This window comes from Scophthalmus maximus, chromosome 7, assembly GCF_022379125.1.
Source record: "Scophthalmus maximus strain ysfricsl-2021 chromosome 7, ASM2237912v1, whole genome shotgun sequence".
Classification (NCBI taxonomy): domain Eukaryota; kingdom Metazoa; phylum Chordata; class Actinopteri; order Pleuronectiformes; family Scophthalmidae; genus Scophthalmus; species Scophthalmus maximus.
The window spans coordinates 1,646,119-1,672,735 of record NC_061521.1 but is presented as its reverse complement, the minus strand read 5'-3'; the positions used below and the strand labels follow the sequence as shown (position 1 = coordinate 1,672,735).

The 26,617-nt window shown below is 43.7% G+C and overlaps 1 protein-coding gene across 11 annotated transcripts in view; it reads right to left on the bottom strand.

Moving 5' to 3' along the window:
• Positions 1 to 26,617, bottom strand: part of LOC118315966 (pleckstrin homology domain-containing family A member 7) — a 119,418-nt gene that overhangs the window by 29,889 nt on the left and 62,912 nt on the right. For all 11 annotated transcript variants that reach the window (XM_047333034.1, XM_047333036.1, XM_047333035.1 and 8 more), the window contains 4 exons: positions 24,221 to 24,304; positions 9,288 to 9,405; positions 2,753 to 2,857; positions 1,398 to 1,470 (listed from right to left, as the gene is read on the bottom strand). In XM_047333034.1, the coding sequence (XP_047188990.1) occupies positions 1,398 to 1,470; positions 2,753 to 2,857; positions 9,288 to 9,405; positions 24,221 to 24,304 (380 nt within the window). The remainder of the gene's footprint in view (positions 1 to 1,397; positions 1,471 to 2,752; positions 2,858 to 9,287; positions 9,406 to 24,220; positions 24,305 to 26,617) is intronic.

Sequence of the window (26,617 nt, the reverse complement as noted above, 5' to 3'; positions counted from 1 at the left end):
GGTGTGCGTGTGGGTGTTTGGCCGAGAGGTGATAAGGTGGCACTGTGGACAGACGGGGCAATTGGGTTAAAAATAATTCAAGGACCTTTAGAGGAGACATTCCCTAAATGGTGGGGCGAGACGGTGAGGTCCTTCTATCTGCTGTGTGTGTGTGTAAAGTTCCCCACACACACACACACACACACACACACACACACACACACACACACACACACACACACACACACACACACACACACACACACACACACACACACACACACCAATCCAATCCAATCCAATCAGCACAAGAGTGGTAGGATTTCATCCATGACGCGAGGTGTAAAAAGACACCATCTCCAGGAATTTAGAAAATACTGACATTATGAGCAAAATTCTACAAACTCTAGTTTTATCTAATCATCAGTGTCAAACCTGGAGGTGAATGAATGAAGATCTTCACATTTGAAAAGCAAACAAGAAGGCAACCCCCCCCTTCAACTAACCGCTCGAATGGTCTCCCTCATTTTCATTATTTGCTCCTTATTTTCCACGTCTTGTTTAAAAAAACAGTCTAAAATACAATAAATAACTTTTGAATTCATCTAGCTGCTTCTACCAAAACATCCAGGAACACCCCCCTTGTGTCTGAGTGGGTTAGTGTGTGTGTCTGAGTGGGTTAGTGTGTGTGTCTGTGTGGGTTAGTGTGTGTGTCTGAGTGGGTTAGTGTGTGTGTCTGAGTGGGTTAGTGTGTGTGTCTGTGTGGGTTAGTGTGTGTGTCTGAGTGGGTTAGTGTGTGTGTCTGAGTGGGTTAGTGTGTGTGTCTGAGTGGGTTAGTGTGTGTGTCTGAGTGGGTTAGTGTGTGTGTCTGAGTGGGTTAGTGTGTGTGTCTGAGTGGGTTAGTGTGTGTGTCTGTGTGGGTTAGTGTGTGCGCGTCCATCCTATCTGTCTATCACAGTAGCGCCCACCCAGATTGAACCCCTGGCTCCTTTGCCAGCTGCAGTTCCCTTCACATCCAGCATCATCAGAGTCCAGTCCAAACTACTGAACTTTATCAAAAAACTTTTCACATTCAAAAAGTTACCGTGTTTTCAATTTAGCGTGGGCGTCAGTTCAGGCAGGCCGTGAAGTAAAGCTCAGCCACGATCCAGCACATCAGCTGACAGAAGAGATCTCTTCGCCAGCCCATTGACTGCTCGGCTGATCCTCTTCTACGCATTCAATTGGCAAAGTTCATACTGCGCGCTCCATTTAAGCTGCTTGCAGACACTAACCTGCTTTCACTGTGTTGAAAGCTCCTATGTGTTAATTCATTATTTGGACTATAGTGGTCCTGACTGACCATATATATTTGCATCCTCCAGACACAACAACAGTCACACACAAGCAGGAGCTGGAGGAAGTAGTGAGTGACTCACCTTTGTAGTAGAACAGACAGAAATCTGCCAAGACGAACCACTTCCTCTTCCAGAGACGCATCCCAGAGCTGTCCTGCAGAGAGACCGAGGGGTAACGAGTGTAAGTAATGAGCGAATGCGTAATGAGATGGAAAGTGGCACAGATTGGAGAGATAACGAGCAAAGACAGGTACAGAAATCCATAGGAAGAGAGAGGCAGTAATGAGGAAGATGAGTTTGAAACATAAAGAGATAGAGAGGGGGTGGCCAGGGACAGCGGCTACAGTGAGGAAACGGAGGTAATGAAAAAAAAGTGAGGTCTGCAGGGACAGGGATAAAGAGGGTGAACAGGGAAGGGAGTGATTATTTGTCCTCGTTCTCTGGCTCGCTGGGCCTGACACGGCAGCTTTACTGCTTGTTTTGTCTTTTATGTTGCCTGGCTCATAACGGTGACGTCTGAAGAGCAGGGGGGGTACAGAGAGGACCAAATACCCTCAAACACAGAACTCCAAAACCGGTCCTTGGGTCCTGCTAGAGTGCGTCTATGTGAATACTTTTCTGTGATCATTTTTGTACAAGCAAGAGGTTATGTGTACAAAAAATTGCATTACTACATTGTGTGTGTGTGTGTGTGTGTGTGTGTGTGTGTGTGTGTGTGTGTGTGTGTGTGTGTGTGTGTGTGTGTGTGTGTGTGTGTGTTTGTGTGTACGCCTCAGTGTGGTCATTAAAATATAACAGGAACATCACTCATTATGTGGAGGCAAAGTTCTTTTCCGGTGGGAGGTTGCCAACTACAGATATTTCGAGTATAACTTCAAATAAACACAGAGTCTCCAGTAATAGTCTGTTTTTGGTCAACAGCAGGTGCTATATATAAAAGAAAAAAGAAAAAATACTAACAATGAAACTAGGCCATTAAAGAAATGTTATACAGACAAAAGCCGGAACTGACCCTGTCCAGGTGCTGCCAGGCCGGAGGAATGTACGTCTAGAGTTTTTTCATTGCTACATGAAGGAAGGTATCTGGATATATTTGCTAATAAACTAAAAAAATATTCCATGTAAGACAGCATTTCAACAAAAGTGTTTGACATAAGTTATAGAAAGAAGAAAGTGTCCTAGAGTAGACACAGGGTCTCTGCATTATATATGTTATGTTGATACAGATGTATATCATCTTTGAGCAAACATTTTATTTTAGAGACATAGCCAGAGTCAATACAGGCAAGGCCTTAACCAGCCAACACACCTCACCAGGTGGACGCCCCGCTGAATGGCTGAATTCCATTACAACCTATAACCTTTCTCCAGTAATTAGAAATTAGCTCCTGAATGGAAGATGGGGAGTGCGTGTGTGTGTGTGTGCGTGTGCTCACCTGTTTGTAAAGCCATCCTCGAACCACCACAGGGACATTGGGATTCCTCTTAATGGCCTGCTCTCTCTTCCCAAAGCTGTGCACCTTAGCACTGGACCGGGAGCCCTGCACCGCACAGACGAGTACAGAGGAGACACGATCAAAGGCCACGGCAGCGGCTGTGAGTGGCGCATAATGTTGTAGATGACAAGATCACAGCAAAAAATGTTCACAAAGATGCGCGGCTACTTGTTATATCTCAATGGGCAATTGTTTATCTGATGGCACCAATGACAACCTGTTGACAAAAAAAATCTGCACTAGTTTTTACATAATTACAGTCATTATAGGAGCACAGCAAATTTTTCAGAGGAACTCAGTGACATGGTTGCTATGCCTATTGTCAGCCATTGTTAAAGCCTCTATGGACCATCTAACCGAGGTCAGAAAAGCGGCCTGGTGACCTGTAGACCACCGGTTCAAACGGCCAGAAAGACACCTGCTGAAAAGTTCCCCACCACCAAAGAGAGTGAGGCAATAACTCCCAATACTTCACTGTCAAGTTAACAGACTCTGGTAGTATGAATCTATCTAAGCGAGTAAGGTAAAAGCTCAGCATTATTAAATTAAAGTCAACTTTTCCTGCAATAAAAAGCTGGAAAAATCAAAGGATCTCTGTATCCTCACTCATTTTAAGTTGCCCTTGAGAATCACCACTAACAAGGGCAGATGACATATTTCAGCTCAGGTTTCAATAAGTGTGACCAGTTCAGTGATAAAGCATTGTATCCAATGTCAGGAAACAAATTCCTTTAATAAATTCATACACATCCATTATCAATCCCTGCTTCTCCCCGATCACAGGAGATCCAGCTCACACTGGGTGAAGTGTTGCCCCAGTGGATACACTGATTCTCCCACTTTGTTGCATTGTGTATTATTTGTGCAGGTATTAAGTACAAAATGTACGTATTAAAATGCACCATGTAATTAAGTCTTCATGCGAAAAACAAGATTTTACTTTATGAAATAATTGAGGTGCTGCCATATAGAGAGACTGTGTAGCCTTTGCTGAGAAACTGCAACATCTCATTCAGTTAATGTCTACAGTAAGTGGCAAAGAGTAACTCACTATTCATAAAGGAAGAAGAGTGAAGCACAAGACCAGGAGAGACATGAAGGTACGGTGACAGGAGACTTTACTTTTTGTTTCACTGTGACAACAGGTGTGACGCACACGGACGACTTGACAGCATGTCTGAAAACGTCTGAGCCCCAGAGAAAACTGTCTAGACAAGAGAAAAATGTGCAAACATCACACAGCCAGTGGATTTGACCTCATGTACCAGTTGTGAAGTTATAAATCAACGAAAAGTTCTGAAAGTTGGAAACATATGAGCATGAAGACAGATTCAAACTACATCTCAGCTGGGACCTTACTCGTGACTTGTTGCACCTCCCATTTTCTCCACTGTGTAAACTGGGACAGATGTTGCGCTGTAACAGCGCCCGTTATCTCCTTCCACCCTCCTGATTTTTTTGCCGTATGGTGTGCCATTAGCAAGATGCCGCTCATCCAAAGACCCTCTTTGTACAGTCTGACTGTATTCAGGAGCAGGTTGTTACAGAGGTAAGTGGTGTTTTGAGTCTTTTGGGGGGGATCTGTCTGGGGCACGGTTTTCTGGTCCAATCAGACTTTAAATCACCGAACCCTTTGTTTTATCTTGGCTGGTTGGAGAGTCACCGTGTTCTGTGTCACATTCACTCTCCTTGTTTGTGTGTGCTGTCCTGATGCACATTTTTTTGCCTGCGTCTGTTTGGCGAGGAAGAACGCACTGTCCCAATGACAAAAACATTTCAGTGAAAAGTGTGATTTGTGGCACAACTAAATAAGAGATAGGGCATCATCATACGAAATGATAGCAGGTTTGATATATGCCGTCTTATCAAAGAGCCTTAACCTCTGCTGAAGGTTGTAGAATTTAACAGTTTCACCTGACACCAATGACACAATGGAAAATGGATCTGAAAATGTGATATTTTATTTTGTAATAATCTCTTGAATCACTAACTTGACTGCAACTGTCATTAGTCTCCCCTTACTAATGATAACTCGATCCCTGCCCCATCCTCTAGGATAATCCCTTTGGCAACTATTTTTGTTATCGATACACAACTATGTTTTTGCTGGATTCATCAAGCAATTCATTACATGAAATGTCAGAAAACAGTAGAAGAGGACTGGAAACAGTCAGTCAAGTCAATAAGCAAGTCATTACAACATTGGGTGAAATGATAGGGTTAATAGCCACCTGAGCAGCTCGCCATAAAGGTGACATATTATGCTCATATTCAGGTTCACACGCTCTACTGTTCAGAGAAGGTATCAGTGTTCTCATACTGCCCATTCCTGCAGCTCCTATTTTCACCCTCTGTACAAAACGCCTGGATTTCTTTTAGCTCCTCCTCCCGATAATAAACCCCAGTCTGCTCTGATTGGCCACCTGGCCCAGTCTGTTGTGGTTGGTCAACCGATTTCAAAATGTGTAGGAAATGTCACGCGCCTTCACCAGAAAAGTTGAGATTCTCGGACTGCAGGCGGGGTTACCCCAAAAGAGTTCAACTGTGACATCAGAGTGGAAGAGAAATCTGAACCGGTTGTTGCGAGCCAGGCTGTAGGGTTTAACCAACTCATAAAAAACCCACAGGGTGGTCTTTTTTCACAGTTTGTGGGCCAGCAGGCTCCACAGATACACACATTTATGTGCACAAGCCCTGAAAAGGTGATTTTTGCATAATGTGTCACCTTTAACCTGTCCAGCTGAGGTCTGTTAGTAGAGTTAAACTATTTGGTTGCATTTCCTGCTGTTCTAGCCCGTTTAGCTCTAATGATGTCAACTGTATGAATCCACAACATCTGAGGCACTGACAATGAGTCTTCTTTTACCAAACACATCAAAGAAATGCACGCTGCTGTACGAGCCAGCGAACGTACTTATTTCATGAATATGTGCACATATTTATGAAATCACATTACACAATCCTCTTTTCTGAAACGTCTGAAGAAAGACAACTCCCCCCTGGAACCACGCACACACACACAAACACACACATATACACACCAACCCCGCCGCCACCCTCACACTGTTATTACGATAAAAGATTGGCTGTGACGGCTGCACGAGCGTGTATATGTTTTGGCAGCAGCGCTGGGAGGCAATCACAGCTGGAGAACAGCAAACCCACTCATTAATTAGAGGGAAGCTGGTGGGCCGAGCAGGATGCAAAGACACAGAGCAGCTCCCATACTGTCACACTGAAGTCCCTCAGCTGTAAATATGCGGTACGTCTGTGTGTGTGTGTGTGTGTGTGTGTGTGTGTGTGTGTGTGTGTGTGTGTGTGTGTGTGTGTGTGTGTGTGTGTGCGCGTGAGATGCAGTGGTCTATTTTTAGCCCCAGGTTAATTTTGTGGAACAGTCTGTGGTCCCTGTTGGAGAGTAGCACTTTGTCTTGTAGGTGGGACACTCGGGGTGCAGAGCAGCTACGATCAGACAACCTAAACGCCCACAGAGCCCGCCTGAGACCGTGGGGTTGCCGGTTCAAATCCCCAGACAAGACTCAATCTGGGAGGGCGAGGTAAGTAAACGAGAGCAGTGCTTTCTCCAGCCTTTTTAAATCTATTTGTACGTACACTATAGACACCTAATCCCTATCTTTCCAAGTGGACCTGATGAGCGGCGCCCGAGTGTAGTTGAACATGGCTGCTCAGGCAATCTGGGATACTTTGAGCGCCACAATGATTAGCCGACGAGTCATTTATACATTTTGGATATTCATACATGATTTTGATGATTGGTAATATCATTTACGAAGGAAAAATGCCAAACATTATTTGGTTCAAGCTTCTAAAAGGAGAACATTCACTGTTTTATCTCTCGTTTATATGAATGTAAATTGGATAGCATTGGGTTTTTGAACACTATCATCACATGCCATGCAGAGGAGAGCACCGCAAGACGAAATAATTAAATGACAAATGGTGTGGGGGGGGAAATGATGTAAACATGTATTGATTTGAGGAAGGTTACAGTCTCTTCAGTCCACACAGAGCTGAACCGAAGTCATGATTTATTCACCAACCCTCGTCATTACATTGTAATTTCATGGCAATTCACCAGATTATTGTTGAGATATTTAAATCTGGACAAAAGTGATGGACTCTTGAACCTTGCTGCTAGTGTGGCTTAAAAATAAAGACTTGCAAGGGAAGGGTATGAACACAAAGGGATGAGAAAAATTCATATCCTAAAGGAATGGACTTTCAAATGTGAGCTGCTAAGCCCAACGTCTCCTACGCGTCACTGTGTTTATACGTCTGAATCTAAAGGTTGCATGCTCAACAAACTGAACAAAATCAAAAACCAGAATAGCAGAAACAAAAACAAAAAATCATAGCCACAGGATCACCGACATTAACAATGTGTGTTGGCCAAATTGAAGCACATCACAGCATAAGGAGGTAGGAGTCTTAACGGCAGAAGTAAAGGTAAGTATTAATCATTCCTGTTTTACTTTCTCACTCACTCAGAACAGAGAGTGAGAAATCAATCGTTTCATCTGATCATTTGTCGTGGTGGAATGTGTTCGTTTAAATTTAAAGTAGCATTCGCTGTTGTGGAGCCAATAAAACCAGCATTTGCAAATATTGAGGCTGGGAAATGATGAGGCGCATGAAGGCACATGAATTCATAACAGCAAACGGGGGACCCAAAACGAACTCCTAAAAGACACTTTGATGGATCCCAAAGACGTTGTGCAGACTGGTTATGAACACAACATCAGTAAATTTGCAGACAGAGACAGAGACCGAAAACACAAGTGCTCAAAGGAGAATTGTGACACATAACTCGAGGGAGAAATGGGCTGATTTCTGTCTCGGCGCTGCCTCTGATGTTCGTGTCGGATGCGGGATGGATGTGACTTGTTCAGCATGGGGATTCATTTCTTGATGGCGGCGTGCAATGCAGGGTGGGGGGGGACAAGAATGACTCAGCTTTCCTGTCCTGAGACAGGATTCGTTTCTTGAGAGTTTTGTTTGTCAGAATGAGGCTGCCGCACTTTAATGGCAGGGGTGATGAGCCAGAGCACCTGCGAGGGCTGCCGGCCAGGAAAACACAGGGGCGTGGAAACGGCGACGGGCCATTGTGATCGATGCCCTGTCATCTCTGCACCGCACCCGATGACACATGTTCAATCTTAGTCCCGCGGCACCTGTTGATAGGGCAGGATGAGATTTCACGCCACTGTGGTGCCGTTGTGTGCGCATGTGTGCGGGTGAGTGAAAGGGAGTGTAGGATATAGACTGAAAGAAAGAAAAGTGTCAGGGGGGAAGAGCGTGCCAGGGATAAAGCATAAACAAAGCTGGAAGAGAGTCTGTTTCACGAACCCCGATCGCAAATGGCATAACCAACATGACATCTGCATTGCTGCATGTCAAATTTGACTTCTGGATTGCTTATGTGAATTTCATAATTCTGGCGGCGACAAACCTGGGCCACAAACCGCTTGAATGACAAGAAGAAACAAGGTGAAGAGTGGAAATAAAAGTATGAGCACCAAATTAAATCGGGGTCTGGTTGTATTGCTGCTGCCACTATCACTTCATGTTGGGATGTGTGTGGTTTACACCCTGGCTTCAATGATATCAAGCAAATTGTACATGAGACTCATTTTAGAATTCAGTGTGAAAAGCCAAAAGAATAATAGCAAATATAGACCGACAACACCAGAGAAGAAGCAACTGTTTAACTGAAAACAACTCTATTTACGGGAGGTTTATAGCTTGTGTATGGTATCCAATAATACACTGAGAGATGAATCAATTTATAATTAGCTGTATGTTGTAAATGATAAACAAAACAAGTACTAATCAGATTTTAGTGTAAGTTGAATTATTTTTAATGCTGCATTAGCATGTCAGTGCAAGATATCAGGAGGACAAGGAACTTAAATACTTCACTTAATGAAACATCTAAAACACTAAAGCCCCTCTCTCCCTCTTCCTGCCTGACAGAGAGGAGGCGGCCCATCGTGGTTACATCACATCTACCTGCCATGCTCCCAAGTCCCTCCACCATGAGGTGGACCCGACCTCCCGGTGAGTCGCCATGTTTGCTATGTCGCGTTGAATAAGGTTGTTACACAAAACGGTCCACAATACGTTGCATTCGTGTAGAACTTTCAGCACTGCCGGAAACCGGAAATGGAATCAGCGGTGCGCCACCAGAAGGTGTCCCCTGTCGGGTGCTCAGTTGGTTGCAGTTTGCAACTTTACCACCAGATGCCGCCAGAAAAGTACAAAAATTACATACTGGGGCTTTAATGGTTAATGATCAAAACGTAGACATATACACATACATCATACAGAAGGGTAGAAAACCCTAGATGTTTCCCGACATGTGGATCATACTGAATATAGTTGTCCTCAGAGCAAAATGACAAAGAGCCATACATACATGCACAAACATATTCACAAACACACACACACACAGGCCAACCTTGGAGGCAGAGGTGCTGTCCACAGTGGAGGAGGTGATGGCGGTGGAGGCCTCGCTGACTGTGGTGCTGGAGAGCTGCTCACCCGCGGGTTTGGACATCATGCGAGCCCCCAGCGGCCTGGACAACAACATAAACACACATACACACACATTGCATTACATTTACATTCCCTGGAGTGTTTATGCAGACTTTCCATGGGTCCGTAATTTATTGATCTGACAGACACTTTTCCTTCCTAAGGGCAGGGTGGCTGGGCGTGAGGGTGACTCTAGTTTCTGCCTTTGGTTTCACTGCTGCCGGTGTTATGTTAATTCTGGGTCGGCCCGGGGATGCACACAACGGAAGCGGTTTCTACAGAGTTTATGCCAAATCCTGCCAATCTACCGAGGACGGTAAAATCTTTTTTTTAATTTTTGAACCTGATGCAGGCATGATTTCCCCCGGTGCCAATGTGTGTGTGTGTGTGAGAGAGGGAGCTGCACACAGCTCTACGATGAAGTAAAAAACACTAAGTTAAAGATCTTTTATATAGTGTCAAAAAAAATCATATTATCATGACACTGTGGTGGGAGAAATATATGTAGTATATAGTATATATGAATCGTGTAGATAAAGTCACAACAAGCGGGCAGGGTAAGCATCTCCCCTCAGATGCAGAAGAGTTTTGACCCAACTGCCCCAAATGATGACATTAAATAAGTGACTGGTTCTGAACAGCCTCAATGGCGTGTAGCAGCCATCATTACACAGTCTATTTCTTCTGTACATTCAAAATTAGAGGGTGAAATGATGACAACACAGGGCAGATTTTGGAATGTCATTAATATGAATCCAACAATTCAAACAAATCTTTTTGAGACAAACAATTCACACATTGTCATCACTGCGTTAAAACCTCCCAACTCTCCGATATCTCTTTTTAGCAAACTTGTCTTCAGACTGAAGGATTCCATGAATTTTTTCCAGCCCATGGAGAAGAACCCTGCAGACTTCATTTTCTGCAAATAATAACACGTCAAGTGCCATAATTGGATTTGCAAAAGTTGTTAGACGGAAGCCGGAATGTGCAGAATGTAAGTTATGTGGACAGCAGCATGTGCTTGGTGGCGAGGTAGTAATTGAGCGGTACGAGGTCAGAACATCTGTAGAAGAAGAGGATTGTGAATAAACATCACCAAACTAACTATTCAGGGATCCAGACCCAGTCTTTCCTGAAAACATACTGCACAAGGGTTCAATGAATCATGGAAAAACTACGACAAAAATAAAGACACTGCACAACCTGGTTTCAAATCATGAATGTGGCACTCGACTCAGGTCTGAGTTCAGCCTTTATATCCTTCTGTTCGTGGTTTTGTTTTTCAGTCTCAGACTCTGCTCATCTTTGACTGCTCCCCACACATACAAAGACTCATTTGCACAGCTCAAAGCGATATCCAGCAGAGTTCACCTCAAACAGAGCCTGCCACAATAAAATATTAACAAATCTTCTGGCCTGCACGTCTTTTCTACTGTGCACAACACTTTGGCTTCACCACTTTTCAACTGACGAGGACGAGGAAAACAAACACTCGCTGGAGATCACGGCCTTATTTTTTCTTTTAGACAGGGAATATGTTTTGACCCGTTATGTGTGTGTTGTTGTTGTTTTTTTTACCAGTTTCCAAGGATACAGGTGCAGCATGAAAGCCTTCAAGTGCATTAGCAAGCACAGTTCAACAGCTTCAACAGCGGACACAGGTGGACTTTTACCAGGTTTACTCCGAAGGTCATTTAAATCCCCATGTTCAGACCTTTCCGAATTGCCCATTACTGATAGACAACCACGTTGTCAGTAATGTGACAGTCCAGCTCCCAGAGGCTCGAGTGGGTGACGATGTTTTAAAAGTTCACAGTAAATGGATCAAATGAGCTTCCATTTCACTCATCTGGGGAAATGGAGAAATCTCCATGAAATGAGAGTTCTGACCGGCTCTGGCCTGCCAGCGGGTGTCCATCATGCGCTGGTCAAACACAATCAACCACACGCGGGACAAAGACCAGGCGGGTCTGTGTGTTTGTCAGCCTTCTGTTCCAGCACCTCAACACATCGGCCACGCTGCACTTTTCCAAAGAGGAGTGACTGTTTGTTCTGCAGCACAGTGCTGATGATGTGTCTGTCCGTCTCTGTCAGATATGACACAGACATGTTCGGACTTATAATTCACAGCTGTTAAACGACTGGATCAGATATCAGGAGAAATAAGAAGTAAAATGCCTATTTACATATCTACTAAGCCTCGAACGACATCCCGGCATCATATTTTTATGTTAATTTATTATAATTTAATTAAGATTTCACAGTTCAATTTGTCTTTTGCTTGTTGCTGACCACAACAAATTCTGCCAAAGGTTCTGTGAGAAATAACTCTGTCCAGTTGCTGGCTATGCTTGTATGTCTTCCTTTAGGGGAGTTGATTATCTGTCTTACAGTTGAGTAAGAGGTTTTAGATTGCTACGTTAAGCAAAGTGCATCCTGAACAATGAACTATTCATATTTTATTTCACGAGCCGGGGGAAAAGATTGTATCAGATTAGTATTGGATCGGTATCGGCCGATATTCAAGGTTGCAGGATCGGTATCGTCCCATCCCTAATTATTCCCTCACATGTGAATCACACCGTCGTTCCTCAAACCTCCTGAAAGCCAGTCTGCAGCTCTCCTCAGTGATGGGTATGGACATTTAAGACCTGGCACTTTATGTATTAACTTATAATATATAATACGTGGCATGTGAAGTGAGCATCTCATTATACCGTGAATTGATAAACATTTAGATTTGTATTTTTTCTCAATAGAAATATAGACAGTGTGGACACTAATGAGGATATAAATAAAGACTAGGGCAAATAAATATTATCCTGCACTGATACCAGTTAATTTATTGTGAATGACACCTACACACACACACCCACACTCTCTCTCTGTATCTTTGCATGGTGACAGCCCTGTTATTGCTGCTGTCTCAGTGTGGTGAGACGGATGAGACGCTCAACGCTGGATGTTTTATCGTCAGCGCGGAGACACCAGGCGCGGCACATGTGTAAATCTGCCTGATTAGTTCCAGAAGGAAAAACACAGTGGCAGTGTAATGTATTCTTTCATCCAACGATACAACCTAATCACCCAGAAGTATATCTCTGAAGCACACATCCCTGTTTAAAACTCTAAGCTTGTGAAAAAAAATGCTATCATTTTATGCTATCATTTTTATTCTTTTTTTAGAATAATTCAAATATTTGGTCTCCTTTCATATTTGTTACTCTGTCTTCGTCTCATTTTTTTGAATCTTGTGGAGAGGAGTGTTGTCTGTTGCTGCCCTCCTCCTTATGTGTTTCTCATTTTCTTCAACAAATCAAGAGACTGAATGCACTTTCATCTCCTCCCTCCATATTCGAGGCTGCACAATAACACACCAACACATCCTCCAGTTTCAGTACATTACTAACTTCTATCTACAGCAGATGTTAATCCCTCCAATGTGTTTTCGGGGGGGGGGGGGGTTGTTTAACTCTCTGCGTCAACAGAATTTCAGGCAAATTTTTAAAAAGGTCAGGAACTACAAGATGTGAATCAGATTAATTTCGGTGAAAGTCAAAATGAATTATTCAATGAAAAGATTTTGAATAGAACAGTTTGTTTATTTGATGTTAGCTGCTTGTGCAATAAAAATCCAAAGGCCAGTAATTACAATTTTTTGTTCATTTTATCTAGAATTTTGTATCCAAACGCAGGCTTTAGTGCGACTTGAATAGACTAGAGAATGACTTTTGTCATTTTATTCACCTATTGAAAAGTCACCATTTGCAAAGGGCTGGAAGGCAAATGACAGGTCCTTGACTTTTAACTACATGTTTAAAAACCAGAGAAGCTATACACCATCACTTTGTATACCAGGCTCACTTCCTCTGTCTGCCACACAGGACACAGATTCTACTTTGCTTTCTTCACTGGAGGAAAGAACCTGCTCCTGAAACTCAGACTTGAGGGAAGTGGCTTACGCTCAAAGGCCAGGAGTGCAATGCCGAGTTCACTAAATTAATTCATATTTAAAAGTTCGGGGGAAAAAGTACCTGGAAGTTCAAAAGAACATAAACCACATCATTATTCCTAATGCCCCAAGAGGACAAGGTCATTGGTGATAATGGTGTTTACCTCTTTGAAGCAAACAGGGAAGTAGAAGAGAGGAAGAAAGACAAAGGGTCTGAAGCCTGCTGTATACTTCTGTATAAGATCCACGCAGAGCCTCAACTGTAGCCTACACAAGTGGGCCTCGCGGTTATTCAGATTCAGAATACCTTATTAATCCCAAAGAGGCCAGTTCCATTTTTACAGTCTCTCCCATCCATCTAAGACAACAACAACAACATCAACATCGGCATCCACATCATAAACAAGCCAGTGACAAGTGCACAGATCAGCGGGTTGCGTTTAGTAGCCTGACGGCTGAAGGAATAAAGGAATTTGCATAGCGATTGGTTTTCCGTACAGGCACAGAATAGCGCCAGCCTGACGCCATGACTAGAAATTCAATGGAAAGTGTTCTGAAGACAGTTTTTGTCTTTCACAGACAACCCATTAACCCAGCGCACAAATGAAAAAGTTATAAGACTCTTGTCAAAAGTTTGATAAAAGTTAAATAAAGTGTTGTTGCAATCTAAATTATACATAATTTACAGAAAATGAACCTCATGCTGTATTGAAGGAGACTTGAAATTATAGTTTGAACCATAAACTTCTCAGGAAAATGTTTACTGACGTTATAAATCAATTGAGAAGAGTCATTTTCTCATAGACTTCTTTTAGCAACCAGTAGAGGCGCCCTCTGCTGGTCATTCCCCATAATACAGGTTTCAGGCACTTCCGCATTGGCTTCACTTTACAGACTCGGAGTCTACGTCCATTTTCAAGTACAGTCTAGGAGTTGCTGCAACTGAACATTGAACAAGAGTTCCTTCGACTGAAATAACTGCAACACTGACCCGTTTCCAAGCAAACCAGAGTGGTTGCTGCGACGTAGACATTTCGGTGCAGGTGCATGTCAGGTTAAGCCATGGTATACAGCTCTGCTATATCTACAGCACTGATTCAATGCCGTCAACTTTTAAATTGGCCTTGAGAGAGAAATAGAGAGAGCAATAAGCCGGAGGGCGAAGACGGGGGAATACAGAGAGCGATCAAAACAACCCACTGTGCCATAACCTGCCACGGTGACGAGTCAATCAACATCAAATGATCTTCTATCCCTCTGGGTTAACCGGGCTTCCTGCTACAATTCTTACAATTCTTCTTTTTTTTTACGATGTTTCACTCTACTTTTTGGGTTTTTAAACCAGATAAGGCAACTTGGGGATTCTCACAAAGTCAACAAGCCTCGCTGATTCGAAGTGAACCTGATATCAACTGAGAGGAAACCAAGAGAACAAAAGAGAAACGACGGAGAGACAGGCTGATTGAAGAGGGATGACACTCCACTGAACAAGTTGTGCTTCGGCTCCATCAGTATGACATCAACTCTTTAATCATGAATCTCTCTATCGGACATTTTATATGCCTTTGTTGTCTGATTTGTTGGCATTTATCTTTTCCTTAAAAACGCACCAGACGTCCTTGTCTTAAAGATCTGTCAGCTTCATTTGAACAGTCGATGCCGATATAAAAGAAATGTTGGAGGAGTGGAACGTATTTGGCTTACCTGCTGTGTGTCATCCTGTATAATAATACACTACTTACTTTTTGCTTTTCTTTATTCTGAAAGACTACTTTAAATAAGTATTATTTGTGTTTGTTTGTTGATTCCTTCATTTTGTATATTTGTTAAAATCAGCTGATGTAAAAAAAATATGTAACGTCATAATCTATGTTGGCTGCCATTAAAGTTGTGATTTTTTTGTTCACTCCTAGATATTAATATTGGCCTTGTAGAACCATGAAGCTCAACAAGAAGAATCAACGATAAGTTCTTTGTTTTATGAGCAGAAAATACAATCCAAAGTCCAGTTTTGATAACTGCATGGTAAGATTTCATTCAATGCGACAACATTAAGCTTTTAAAATCTCACTGTGGGAGTTTTTTTTCCAGTTGTTAAATACAAAGCCGCTTTAACTGGAGCAGCTTGATTTCAATGCTCTGCTCAAGGGCACGTTGATTGTAGTAGCTGAGGGGGTTTTACCAGTTGGCCCACAATTTTAAATTCACTCACAATCCAAAAATTGATTTACACCCTTTTCTACCAACAGTATATTTAACGTCTTCATTTATTTATAAACTACCAACATGATGATGATTCTTATGCAACAGTATTATGTTATTGGAGAACAAGACGCCACTGGCCAATCAGATATTAGGCGTCAACGAAGCAATACAACAATTAGAAATAATCATGAATGGATGATGATCAGTGATTCAATGAAACATTCAGTCTTTTGACCTTGGATTCTCCCACACGACAATCTGCAGTGATGCAGGTTTCAGTGCCATTCAGGGAAGTGTTCTCCCTCTGGGCAGCAAGCAGACAACTGACACCCCCTCCTCTCTTTAGAAGGAGCTGTACATTCCTGTTGCACCTACAGAGCCACAGTCACAGGCCTCACGCCTTTTACACAACGAGTTCAGTTCACTCACAGGGAGTATTGTAACTAGTCGGCCTGTGAAAACGGTACAATATGGTCTGTGGCACCCGACACCCGCGGTTCATAATGCAAAATAAAGGGTGACATGGGAGTGGATGTTCGCCCCTTTTGCCGTCTCACTCTCACAAACACACTCCAGTCCATCCCAGTCCCATGACAGAATGAAAAATATTGTCCCAAGATAGGGTAGTTATTGTGCAAAGCCTAAAACTCACAGCCCATCATTAAAATACAGAGACACTCTGGACTAGATATCCCTAATGACGGCTCAAAGACAAACCGTGTGAACACAATGTTCTGCTCCTGCGAAATGTTTCAGCGAGGGCAAAAATGCAATTTTCCCTCTGCTCTTTTGCTGGAAAAACCTTGTTCATCTCAATCTCCGGTGTGAATAAATTACTGTGTGGGGAAGAAAAATGAAGAGAACCAACACTTAAGACGGGCACTCAGAAGTCCGGCGAGAGTAAGGCAGGGCGAGAACCCAGATCCACGTAATACTGCGTATTAATGTCAAACAAGCAACATCGGCCTTGCCACCAGAGTGACAGCACAGCACGAGCTGGAGGTCAGTTATTGTCGGCTCATCGGGGGGGAAGCAGTTTGCCTCCTCTTGTCATGTCTGTGGGAGGAAAACAAAGAGGCGGTGAACACGAAGAAGATTTAATCACACAGGGAAAGTCATGGTCGGTCTCAAGTCTTACCGCAAAGACCTTTACTGTATTTTAATGATGCCTCTCACCAGCAAACAAGTGAAGTCACTGAAGACACTGAAAAACTCCCACAGCCACAGCTACATGTAAAACACACGTGTGTGTGCGGCAGCAACAAAATATGGCAATAATCAACTGCCCACACAGGCAAGGCTGACATTTAAATACAGTCAGACTCTCACTGTGGCTGCGGTGGAATTGTCGATTTTGCTTAGGAAGGTTCATGACCAAGTGAAATGACCTGGAGGTATTTCACTGGCAGCCATGATAAGAGCTGTTTGAAATCTTCAAATGCTTAGGAAAGGTGCTTCAATGCTTCCTTTCCTATCTACTTCAGCATAGGGTACACTGGGCCTTACTGTGCCAAAGTAAAGAGGACGTACACGTCCCACAGTTTACTGCAGCAGCAATATGTTCACGTAAACGGTTAAATCCCAAGAAGAAGAAGAAGAGTATGAATATGACCCATAAGGGACATAAGTCATCAGCATTTCCATCTTATGCCATACGGTGGTAATACACTCTGGGTCTAGCCGCTGCACTTTGTGTAGTCCATCTTCGGAAATTTGTAGTGTCACCACGGCAGACGCACGTCAATAACATCTGCAGTCGCATCAATATGTAGTATAATGTAAGTGGAGTCTGATTCTTTTAGCACCACTGTAAGGTCCTAAGAATCCTCCTTTACACCTTTCCTTGACCTCATGACGTCTTCCTTTCAGATGAAGGAGAAGCGGTTCAGAAGCTTTCTGAATCCACCCCGGGTGTGAACACACACGTTGAGGACGCATCTGAGGTCAGACCACATACTGCGACAAGTGGTCTCAGGAGACGCAATGTAATGCCTGGCGTGAGCAAATGAACTAAGAGCTGCCCACTTGTGACTGGATCTCTCAGGACAGAGGTAAATACCAATCCTGAACCAGGGCCACTGTCACAGTGAGACCATTGTACTGGTACAAAGACCTATGGCCAAAAACTGTTCTCACCACACAATCTGGCAACTTGGACAGAGCACGGTAGTTTCCCTCGGCGTACAGTCTTCATGCTGTGCTATGGGCTAAACACCTCGTGACTCCTGCACTGCATCATCTCACTCTCAGAAAGAAAGCATGTCACCTAAAATTACAAATAGTTGTATCAGGTTCTGTGATATTACAAAACTTAGGATATCAGATGAACTTTTAAATGTTCTAAAAGACCAAAAGTGAGTATACGAGACACTGTCTTCCAAACTGCACATTCCATCTACAACTGTATCCCTGTGTTTGAACGCCACACTGCTGCTATGGCAACAAGTCAACCAAAGCGTTGCTATGCTGCGCCCCTTTGCAAAGCGCCACGCGATGCGAGCACTCGTCACATTGCTGGCGTATCGGAAGATCCGATATCAATGAGCAGGGGAAGGGTCAGAGACACAAGAGCATGTGGACAGCTAGAGGGGAAACAGGCACGGGGCACTGGAGAGCACACAGAGGGCCAGAGGGATGCAACGTGGAGGAAGAGTCAAGCCAAAGGGAAAAAACATGCCAAGTGATACCAAGGATTACAGTTTATATCTATCTATCTTGAACAGTTGTACCAGAAAAGACTCCTTCTGGCTATTTGCAAGGTAAATCAGTTCAGGAAGTTGAAGTAGTAATATGAGAATAGATTAAATTAGAACATCATCACACACAGATGCAGGCAGATATTCAGACCGCAGGCAAGTTATTCAATCTCTCCTGCTGCCAAAATAAGAGTTGATAACATTCTCCAAGAAGCTGTAAAGTCCTGACACTTTAGCCACTTTAATGCGCGATAACCCCTGGCGAGCTGGCCCCGCTGACGCCAGCCTCCGTGCACACAAATACACACACGCACGCACACACCCTGCTGCTAATAATGCTCTCGGATGAAGTTTCAACTCACTGCTTTGATGGCCAGTGAGCTGATGCCTCCATCAGAGTTGACATTAACATCAGACAGGGGGCTGGTGGCGGGTGGAGGCTGAGTTTGGGGTTGGAGGTGACAGATATATACCAGAACATGAGCTCCAGTGAACTCCCCAACTCGTGTGCCGGCATGTGGCAGTAATCTAAAGGTTAGTGCCGCGTCGGCGGCCCGGCAGTAAGAGGTGTGAATGTGTGTTTGAGCGCGCGAATGTGAAGCGGGGGTTTTCGCTGAAAACGACCAGCTCAGAATCCCCCATCCTTGAACGAACGAGAAGGTTTACAAAACAGCCACGGTGGAAACCTTGAGCGCTTCACACGGCCCCGCTGGAGCTTTAAATAGCAGCGCTGTGGATGTTTTGGATGGCGCGGGAGGCAACAGCTGCAAGGGTTCCTCCCGTAGCGTCGGCAGTGGTGCGATGGTAACTGGATAATAAGGGCCCACAGATATATACATTATAATCCAACATACGTTAACGGATGCATGCGTAGTCTTCGTTTTGAACAGTGTATTGTAATTGGATGAGAGGAGTATTCGCAACCAGACATTGGACATTATCATCCACTACTGTGGAATAAGGAAGGAGGCTTATGGTGTATCAGAAAGGGAAACAGTAATTCATGTGATGGTAAAAGCCAATTCAAACCTTTTCACTAAAACCCAAATAGGAACACATGATTATTGGTGCTGTAGTTTTGTGATAAAAAAAAGAAAACTTGCCTAATCCCCTTCCATTAGGTAGGTATGTACTTAGAATCCAAGGTCTACTCACAGATTCTACAAATCTGTCTGTTAAAATAAATAAAAACTGACTTATATGATAAAAACAGCTGTAAAATGAAATGTATAAAGAAATAGTCTGACATTTGGGGATATAGGTTTCAGTGATGAGAATATCGAGATCACTCTTGTGTCTTGGTGTTAACTACGGAGCTGGAGTCACATTTCCTTTCTTTTTGGCAGAAGTATCTCAGGTATACCATCGATACTGAGGAAGATGACACCGGCTAAAAGGTTCAGCTAAAGCATTGATTTTTATTTATTATTTTAAGTTTGTTCAACATTTTCTTTAAATATCTTACTTTGAACCTATATTTACTACAAATAAATAGCAGGGTTCAATTAAATGTTGAGCCAAATACTCAATTTCCAGCAAATTAGTGCGTCCCATTATTGATTTAGATGAATTAATGAATTGCCTTGCAAGTGTTAAGGCGTTTGGTTCACAATCTTGACTTACTCCTGGCACTTCTTCCTGGAAGCGACTTTGGTGAAAATCCACATGTGAACTAAACTGATCTTCCAAAGCCATAATGCAAATGCCCACGATGACTTTCTGAACAGTGATTATGAAGTTAATACTTTGACTGATGCTTTTCTAGCCGTGCCTTACATAAGAACAGTGTGATACTACATAATACAAAACAATAAGACAGAAAAAGCCAGTATATTACTACTAAGTCCATACACCACTAAGTGCATATTGGTACATAAAAGGCAGATTCCTTCAATCATAAACCTGTATTATTTTCATAACCGCACACACAAATGGCTGAAGCGTGCATGTTGCACTGACACAATACCGTAGCGGTTTGGACAGGCCCTCTTTCACGCCCACGCAGCTGCTAATAAGACTGATCCATCAGACATGGTGAGAAAAGACAAAAAGTAACCTGGTCCCTCCTCGTCTCAGATGGAGAGATGTAGGAAACAGAAGGAAAGGAGAGAGGAATATAATGAGTCGGACTGGGGGAAATAAGAGGGACAGAAGAAGACAGGAGACTGAGAGATGTTGCGGGGGGAGTGAAGCACAGAGGTAAAGAACGAAAAAATCAAATGACTCCCATTTCACAGGGCGAAGTGTTGAAGCTCAGTGACTGACGACCAGACGCGAGAGGATATAAAAGACGTGACGGCACAAGGGGGCTTGTGTCTGTGGTCAGCGAGGGAGGCTGACGGAAAATGCATGAAAAAGAATCCTCATGAGAGAGACTTTCGATGCAAAAATAAAATGGAACCTCAGAACTAGTATTGCTTCTCTGGCAGCCCGTGGCTGAGGTCTGCCCCTGAATTAGAAATGATCACATCTGAGGATGCATCAAACACATTTCGTTTACAGCTGTTTTGTAATTGATTTTAAAGTGTAAGTAGAAAATGAGGGTACCTGTAATTTGTTGCATTTTTTTCTAACACTAGTTGAGACACATTTATTCACATTTAATGTCTCCCGTGTGCCACGCACAACGAAATGAAATGAACACTGAATTCATCTGAAATAATAAACTCATACAAGAGGCAGACGGCAAGATGTGCGTGAAAAGAAAGAAGAGAAATAAATAAGTGGAAATATGGTAAAGGAGAGAGAGAAGAAGAGAAAAATAAGAGGGAACAGAAGTCACGAATAAAGGAATGACGTGAGAAAACAGGAAAGAAAAATATTAAGAACGAGGAAAGCAGGAAAGGCAAAGCGGAGGGGAAAAAATTGATTGGCTGGGGCGGATGGATAGAGAAATGACAGGAAATGGAAAACAATGAGATGACAGGGTAAAAAATGAATAGAGGAAACAGGTTACTAGGAATTGAGTATTAATGCGCGCCCTAATTATATTAGCAGCTACAAGAGCTCCATGAATTGTTCCCCACTGATTTAGTAACTGAATTTGTCTCAGACTTGCTCAGAAAGAATGAAACCGTGGCGGCGGATACAGTCCAGTGCACCTGCAATATAACTAACATCAAATGTGGCAGCAGACGGTGACATTTACATACTACAAAGTAGAGCAGACATAAAAGGCGCTGGCACTGTAATTCAGGGGGGGGGGGGTTTGCAACCAGCCGTAGGAGCGGGGATGGGTCTGACAGAGTTTGTCCACTAAGCGCCCACCTACACCTTCAACCATGATTGGATGGTACGAGCTGTCAATCACGCTGTATCCACCATCCAAAATATACTGTGATTTATCGTCTATTTTACTCTGAATGAGACCACAATTAACTAAAGAATATTCTTAATTTTCGTTATATATATAGTACAGTTATTTTATCATAGACTTCTATAGAAACAAACTTCTTTTGTAACAGTGCAGCCCTCCTTTTGCTGGTTTCAGGCACTTCCGCATTCCGCTTCATTTTCCGGAACCCGGAGACTACGACCATATTCATACACAGTCAATGTTTATGCACTGAACTATCCCTTTAAAAGAAGCTGCACAACTTCAGTAACAATGTGCCGTCTCAAAAATTTTCTGCAGATCTCACATCCATTGCTCATCCACTTGCCTTCTGCTACCTCTTCATGCTTAGGAAGAAAAAGGCCGTGCATGTGTCCAATAATGTGTGCAAGACACCTGAACCACCAATCAGAGACCTCAGATTTCATATGCAATGCGCGTGCGCAGCAAAAATTGCTGCCCAACCTTCCCTTGACCCTCCCCGGCCCTTCTCAACAGAAAAAAAGTGGGACCTACGCAAACCAGAAATATGCAAGTTTTTCGGCAGGAGCTAAATACGTAAAAATAATAAAAACGTCCTTTAACTGAGGTGTGAGGTGGGGGGAGTGATGTAGAAAAGATTTGAATGATTTGACAGTTTTTATTCATCGGTGTTGTTCTCAATTGAAGCCTTAGTGGCCTCATAATTACACTGATACGACCGTATAACCGCTGCAATGGAATTCATTCAGTTTTCACCAAATATAATCTGCAAGCTGACATTCAAATTAAGTTTCACCTCGAGAGATTATGCATCTGGCTATGAGTTCACCACAATATGCTACAGGTAAAAGCTGCGGACCAAAGTGGTCAATCAAACCATCGACAATGCAGAGATACGCTCACATTCCACCCAAACTAGTTTATAGAAAAAGCGCTCAGAGATGATGCCCTAGGCCCCAGTTCATGGTGATATTTCAGCTACACAATGTGTCTATGCAAATTCCAAGAGAAAAGGGTGTCACATCTCTGGTAACTGACACCTTGGAGAGTGTCTCTCCCGTGGGTGAAAGTCAGGTGTCAGGTTAAGTCGCTGGCAGGAAATCATTGGTCAAACAAAGCTCTCAGGGTGCAATTCAAACGGCCTCCTCCACACTCGGACCTGTTCGTCCCCCAGTGACCTGCTTAACCAGGGCTATGAAAAGTGATTAAAGAGCCATGGGCTGGCAAATGGAGGTCAACATCAGCGTCCTGATCATATAATAAAAGATGATGACACCTCTTGCTCACATTTGGAACAAAAAAAACATATGCACACGAATTCCAAGTGCAACTTTAGAATTGACTTGATTCAAATCTAATTCGAGTGTCGTGCCATTTATTGTGCTGCGCTCAAAGGAATAGTGTGACATTTTGGAAAAATATATATATTTATTGCACTCTGCACTGCAAATCTATCCCTCTATTTGTTTTCTTGTCAAGAAGCAGATTAATACCAAGGAATACGAAAGCAGACGACGAGTGTAGCTTAGCATAAAAATGGAAACGGGGAAAGAGGCAGCCTGGCTCAGTGTAAAGGGGGGGAAAAAAAAGTCTATGAATCAACCAATCAGACAAAGTTTGTATAATCTCTACAAAACTATTTGTTTAAAAGCTAAAAGATGCGATTCTACATGGGGTTATGTGCTGTACAATTTCTTGACGAGCTGCACTGACCCCACTGGAGTTACGTCATCCCCCCAGACAACCAGGCAACTGTGTTAAAACACGGTGAAGGAGTAACCAGCACATGGCGACACAACGCGTCATGCGGACATTAAATCATGGAGCCCAGGCTACTCCTATGACCGAAATACCAAACGGAAAGGGTCAGTGCCTCTGGTTTTTGATGTTTTTCGGCGCACAGAATGGCAAAGATCATTGAGGCAGCGAGTTTCTCCCCATTTAGCATTGCGAACAGCGGGAAAACTTTGACTGCGTCTCAGCCAACGGGGAAGTGGAGCGAGCAGTCCTGTTGTGGCTTGACGATCGGACCGTACTCAGCATAAAGCAGACAAGAAAATACAGATCGAACTAAAAGTAGACTACATTGAGCCGCACTTTCCGAATGTAATTGTCTAAACATGAGGAGATGAAAAAATACTTTACCGACTCCTCCGAGAACATCGCCAGACGGTGAGAACTGCACCGCACGTCCGTGACAAATCCATCAACACACTCTACTTTCACTTCTTCGGTGAAAAGCAGCCCTGGTGAAATATGAAATGCCCACATCTGCACTTTGTGCAGAACAATTCAGAGGACCCTGCTGTCCAACCACCCAGTAAAATAGAAATATGAAAGTGATAACTTTAAGTCACTGTGAAATAGAGGGTCAGGCGACCGCAGCACCGTAACAGTGAATTTCTTCTCTTCACTTGCTTTGAGATTCACCTCATTTCCAGTATCATTTCATCATGTCAGAGAGGGAGAAAAACTACAGCGCCCACATCATGGCTTTCACATCAAAGATGAAAAAAGAAAAAACATTTTCGAGCCAATTTTAGTTTTGATGTATCTGAAAACAGCGGGAGAAAGTCAATGTAGCCCAGAGCGTCTGACACCGAATCAATTATTTTATTTCACCAGCTGAGTTTTGTTTCTTTTCCTTTCTATAATGGACGGGAGAAGTAAACTCAATAACTCACTGTTCCTGCAGGATGAAATCCACGTTCTCTGGAGAAATCTGTCCGGTCACAGGATGGCGGAACGCCGTGGTCCCCTGGTTATGGCTGAGGCGACACGGGGAGGAGGAGAGAGAGGAGACAGAATTAGCAACCTTGGTTGGACTGTAAACACTGTGAAGGCATCACCCTGGATTTCAACCAACCCCCCCCCCCCCCCCCCCCCCCCCCCCCCCCCCCCACCACACACACACACACACACACACACACACACACACACACACACACACACACACACACACACACACACACACACACACACACTCCGTTCACAAGCACAAGTACAGGGCACACACGAGCCGATCATTCCCCAGAGGAGTAGCCAGCTTAGGAGCTCTGTCAGACCCCCGCACCCTGACGGGCCTTTCGTCCCTGACTTTCCCAGCCCTGTGTAGAATGTGAGGGGGCACTGCAGGACCCCCGCCCCACCCGTCCTACAGCCTGTGCAAACTGTTTGGCTCAGCACAAAACTCTGGGCAGCGCAAAGCTGGGCCTCCATCAGTTATGGACTCAGTCAGTCAGTCACTCTAAGCCTGAACCACAGTGTAAAGGCCTTTCACTGGCTAAACAACACGCGGCGGCATGGAGGGTGAGGGTGAGGGGGGGGGGGGCTGTGGCAGCAGAGAGCTGACAACGAATGCTGTGATATATTTAGATGTTAATATGTTCCATCTGAGTTTCGTGTTCATCTCTAATTGACAGACGTTTACTCGTGACATGCTTCCTTGACTGATAACATGATGACACTTTCACGGAATTGGTTTTTCTGCATATGTGAAACACTGAAAGACAACCTGATAATATATCCTTTGTAATACTTTATAAACTGTTTTTTAAACTGGGATGTATTGGAAACCCCAAATCCTACCCTACACGCTTTTGAATATAACTGCATCTAACAATTTTGGCATTTCTCATGCAAAGAGCCAACAATGAGCTGTTTCTCTGTTTAGTACAAGTGTTGATTCAGTATCTTTTGGTTTTGAGCTGTAGTTGCTACTACACAGGCAATCTAAAGATGTCACATTAGGCGCGAACAATTTTCGTTTCATTTGCTGTCACTCTGCAGGCTAAATAATGCTACCAGATCAACTGTAAAACTGTTCAACAAGTTAAACAGTAGCAACAACAACATGTAGTATGATCATAAAATATGCCAGTGGAATCGTGATAATACACAGAGCAACAAACTCTGACAAAAGTTCTTGCCCCCTAAAGTTCTCCGCTTGTGCTGCTTAGCAGTCGCCGAGAGGAGCCGCCGCATTGATGAGGAGCATCATGCGCTCAGCAAACACCCCGGGAGCAGAAAGGTTGAGAGTCCTTTCCCACCTCTGACAACAATCAATACGTAAGCAGCAGCGCTGTTTTTCTATTCACTTGCAGCTCACATTACTCACGCTGGACCGATTCCCACAGGACCGCACGGTTTCCCCGGGAGACCCGGTGACACGGCAGCAACAGGCGGCATGACAGGGGCCTCACGATGCCGTTATCAGACCTCAACTCCGAACGCGCCGCCTGCGGACACCGTCCTGTCAGCTCGTACTGTGACAGTGCTCCTTCCTGCCAGGTGACTCACTGCTGCTTCTAGTGTTTCTACTATTGATTGGCAGAAGCACTAAGAAAGGGCTTCCACAAAACAAATCCATCAGGTTCGTTACTTACTAGAGTCATTTCAGGAAAACCTTTCCGGCCAGGGCAACGGCGCAACGGACACCGCGGCCGCGAAGGAGCCCCGCCGCCTGGCGGCACACTCCCGTCTTTGTTTGGAGCTGCTACTGTTTCCCAAATTCGTGCTATTTGATGACTGACGCCATTACGTCATACGCACGTCACGTACAGTGCGGCGGATCCAGTAGATTAAAACGAGTGACAGCAACTAGCAGCTTTCTCTCGTGCATAGGACTTTATTTTTTTTGTACGCCATAGTGGCGTGTGGTCTCCATGACTTACTCGCCAAAGACAAAATTTACCCGCATTCTGCGAGTGCTAATTTTGGACCTGAGTTGCACGCTGTGTTGGACTGTTCACACCATTAACTCCTTCGAAAAGAAGTTTTAGTGCCACAGTGCAGTGCAGTTTTCCAAATGAATGTCAGGAGTTCGTTACAGTACCAACGCCCCCCCCCGGCACTCAGATAAGACTGACTTTCTGAAATGTGTTAGAAATAAATGAACACAACATGACAGATCTCTTCATATTCACTAATGTGATTTACCAACTATACAGTGACTGTATTATTTTTTTTAAATTAATATTATTTTCTCTGCTGTCGTTCGGAGGAGTATGACCTTGTTAGTCATGGCGCCAGAGGAGTGCGTCTTACTGGACAATAACACCCAAGCGCTCAGGATAGCAGCG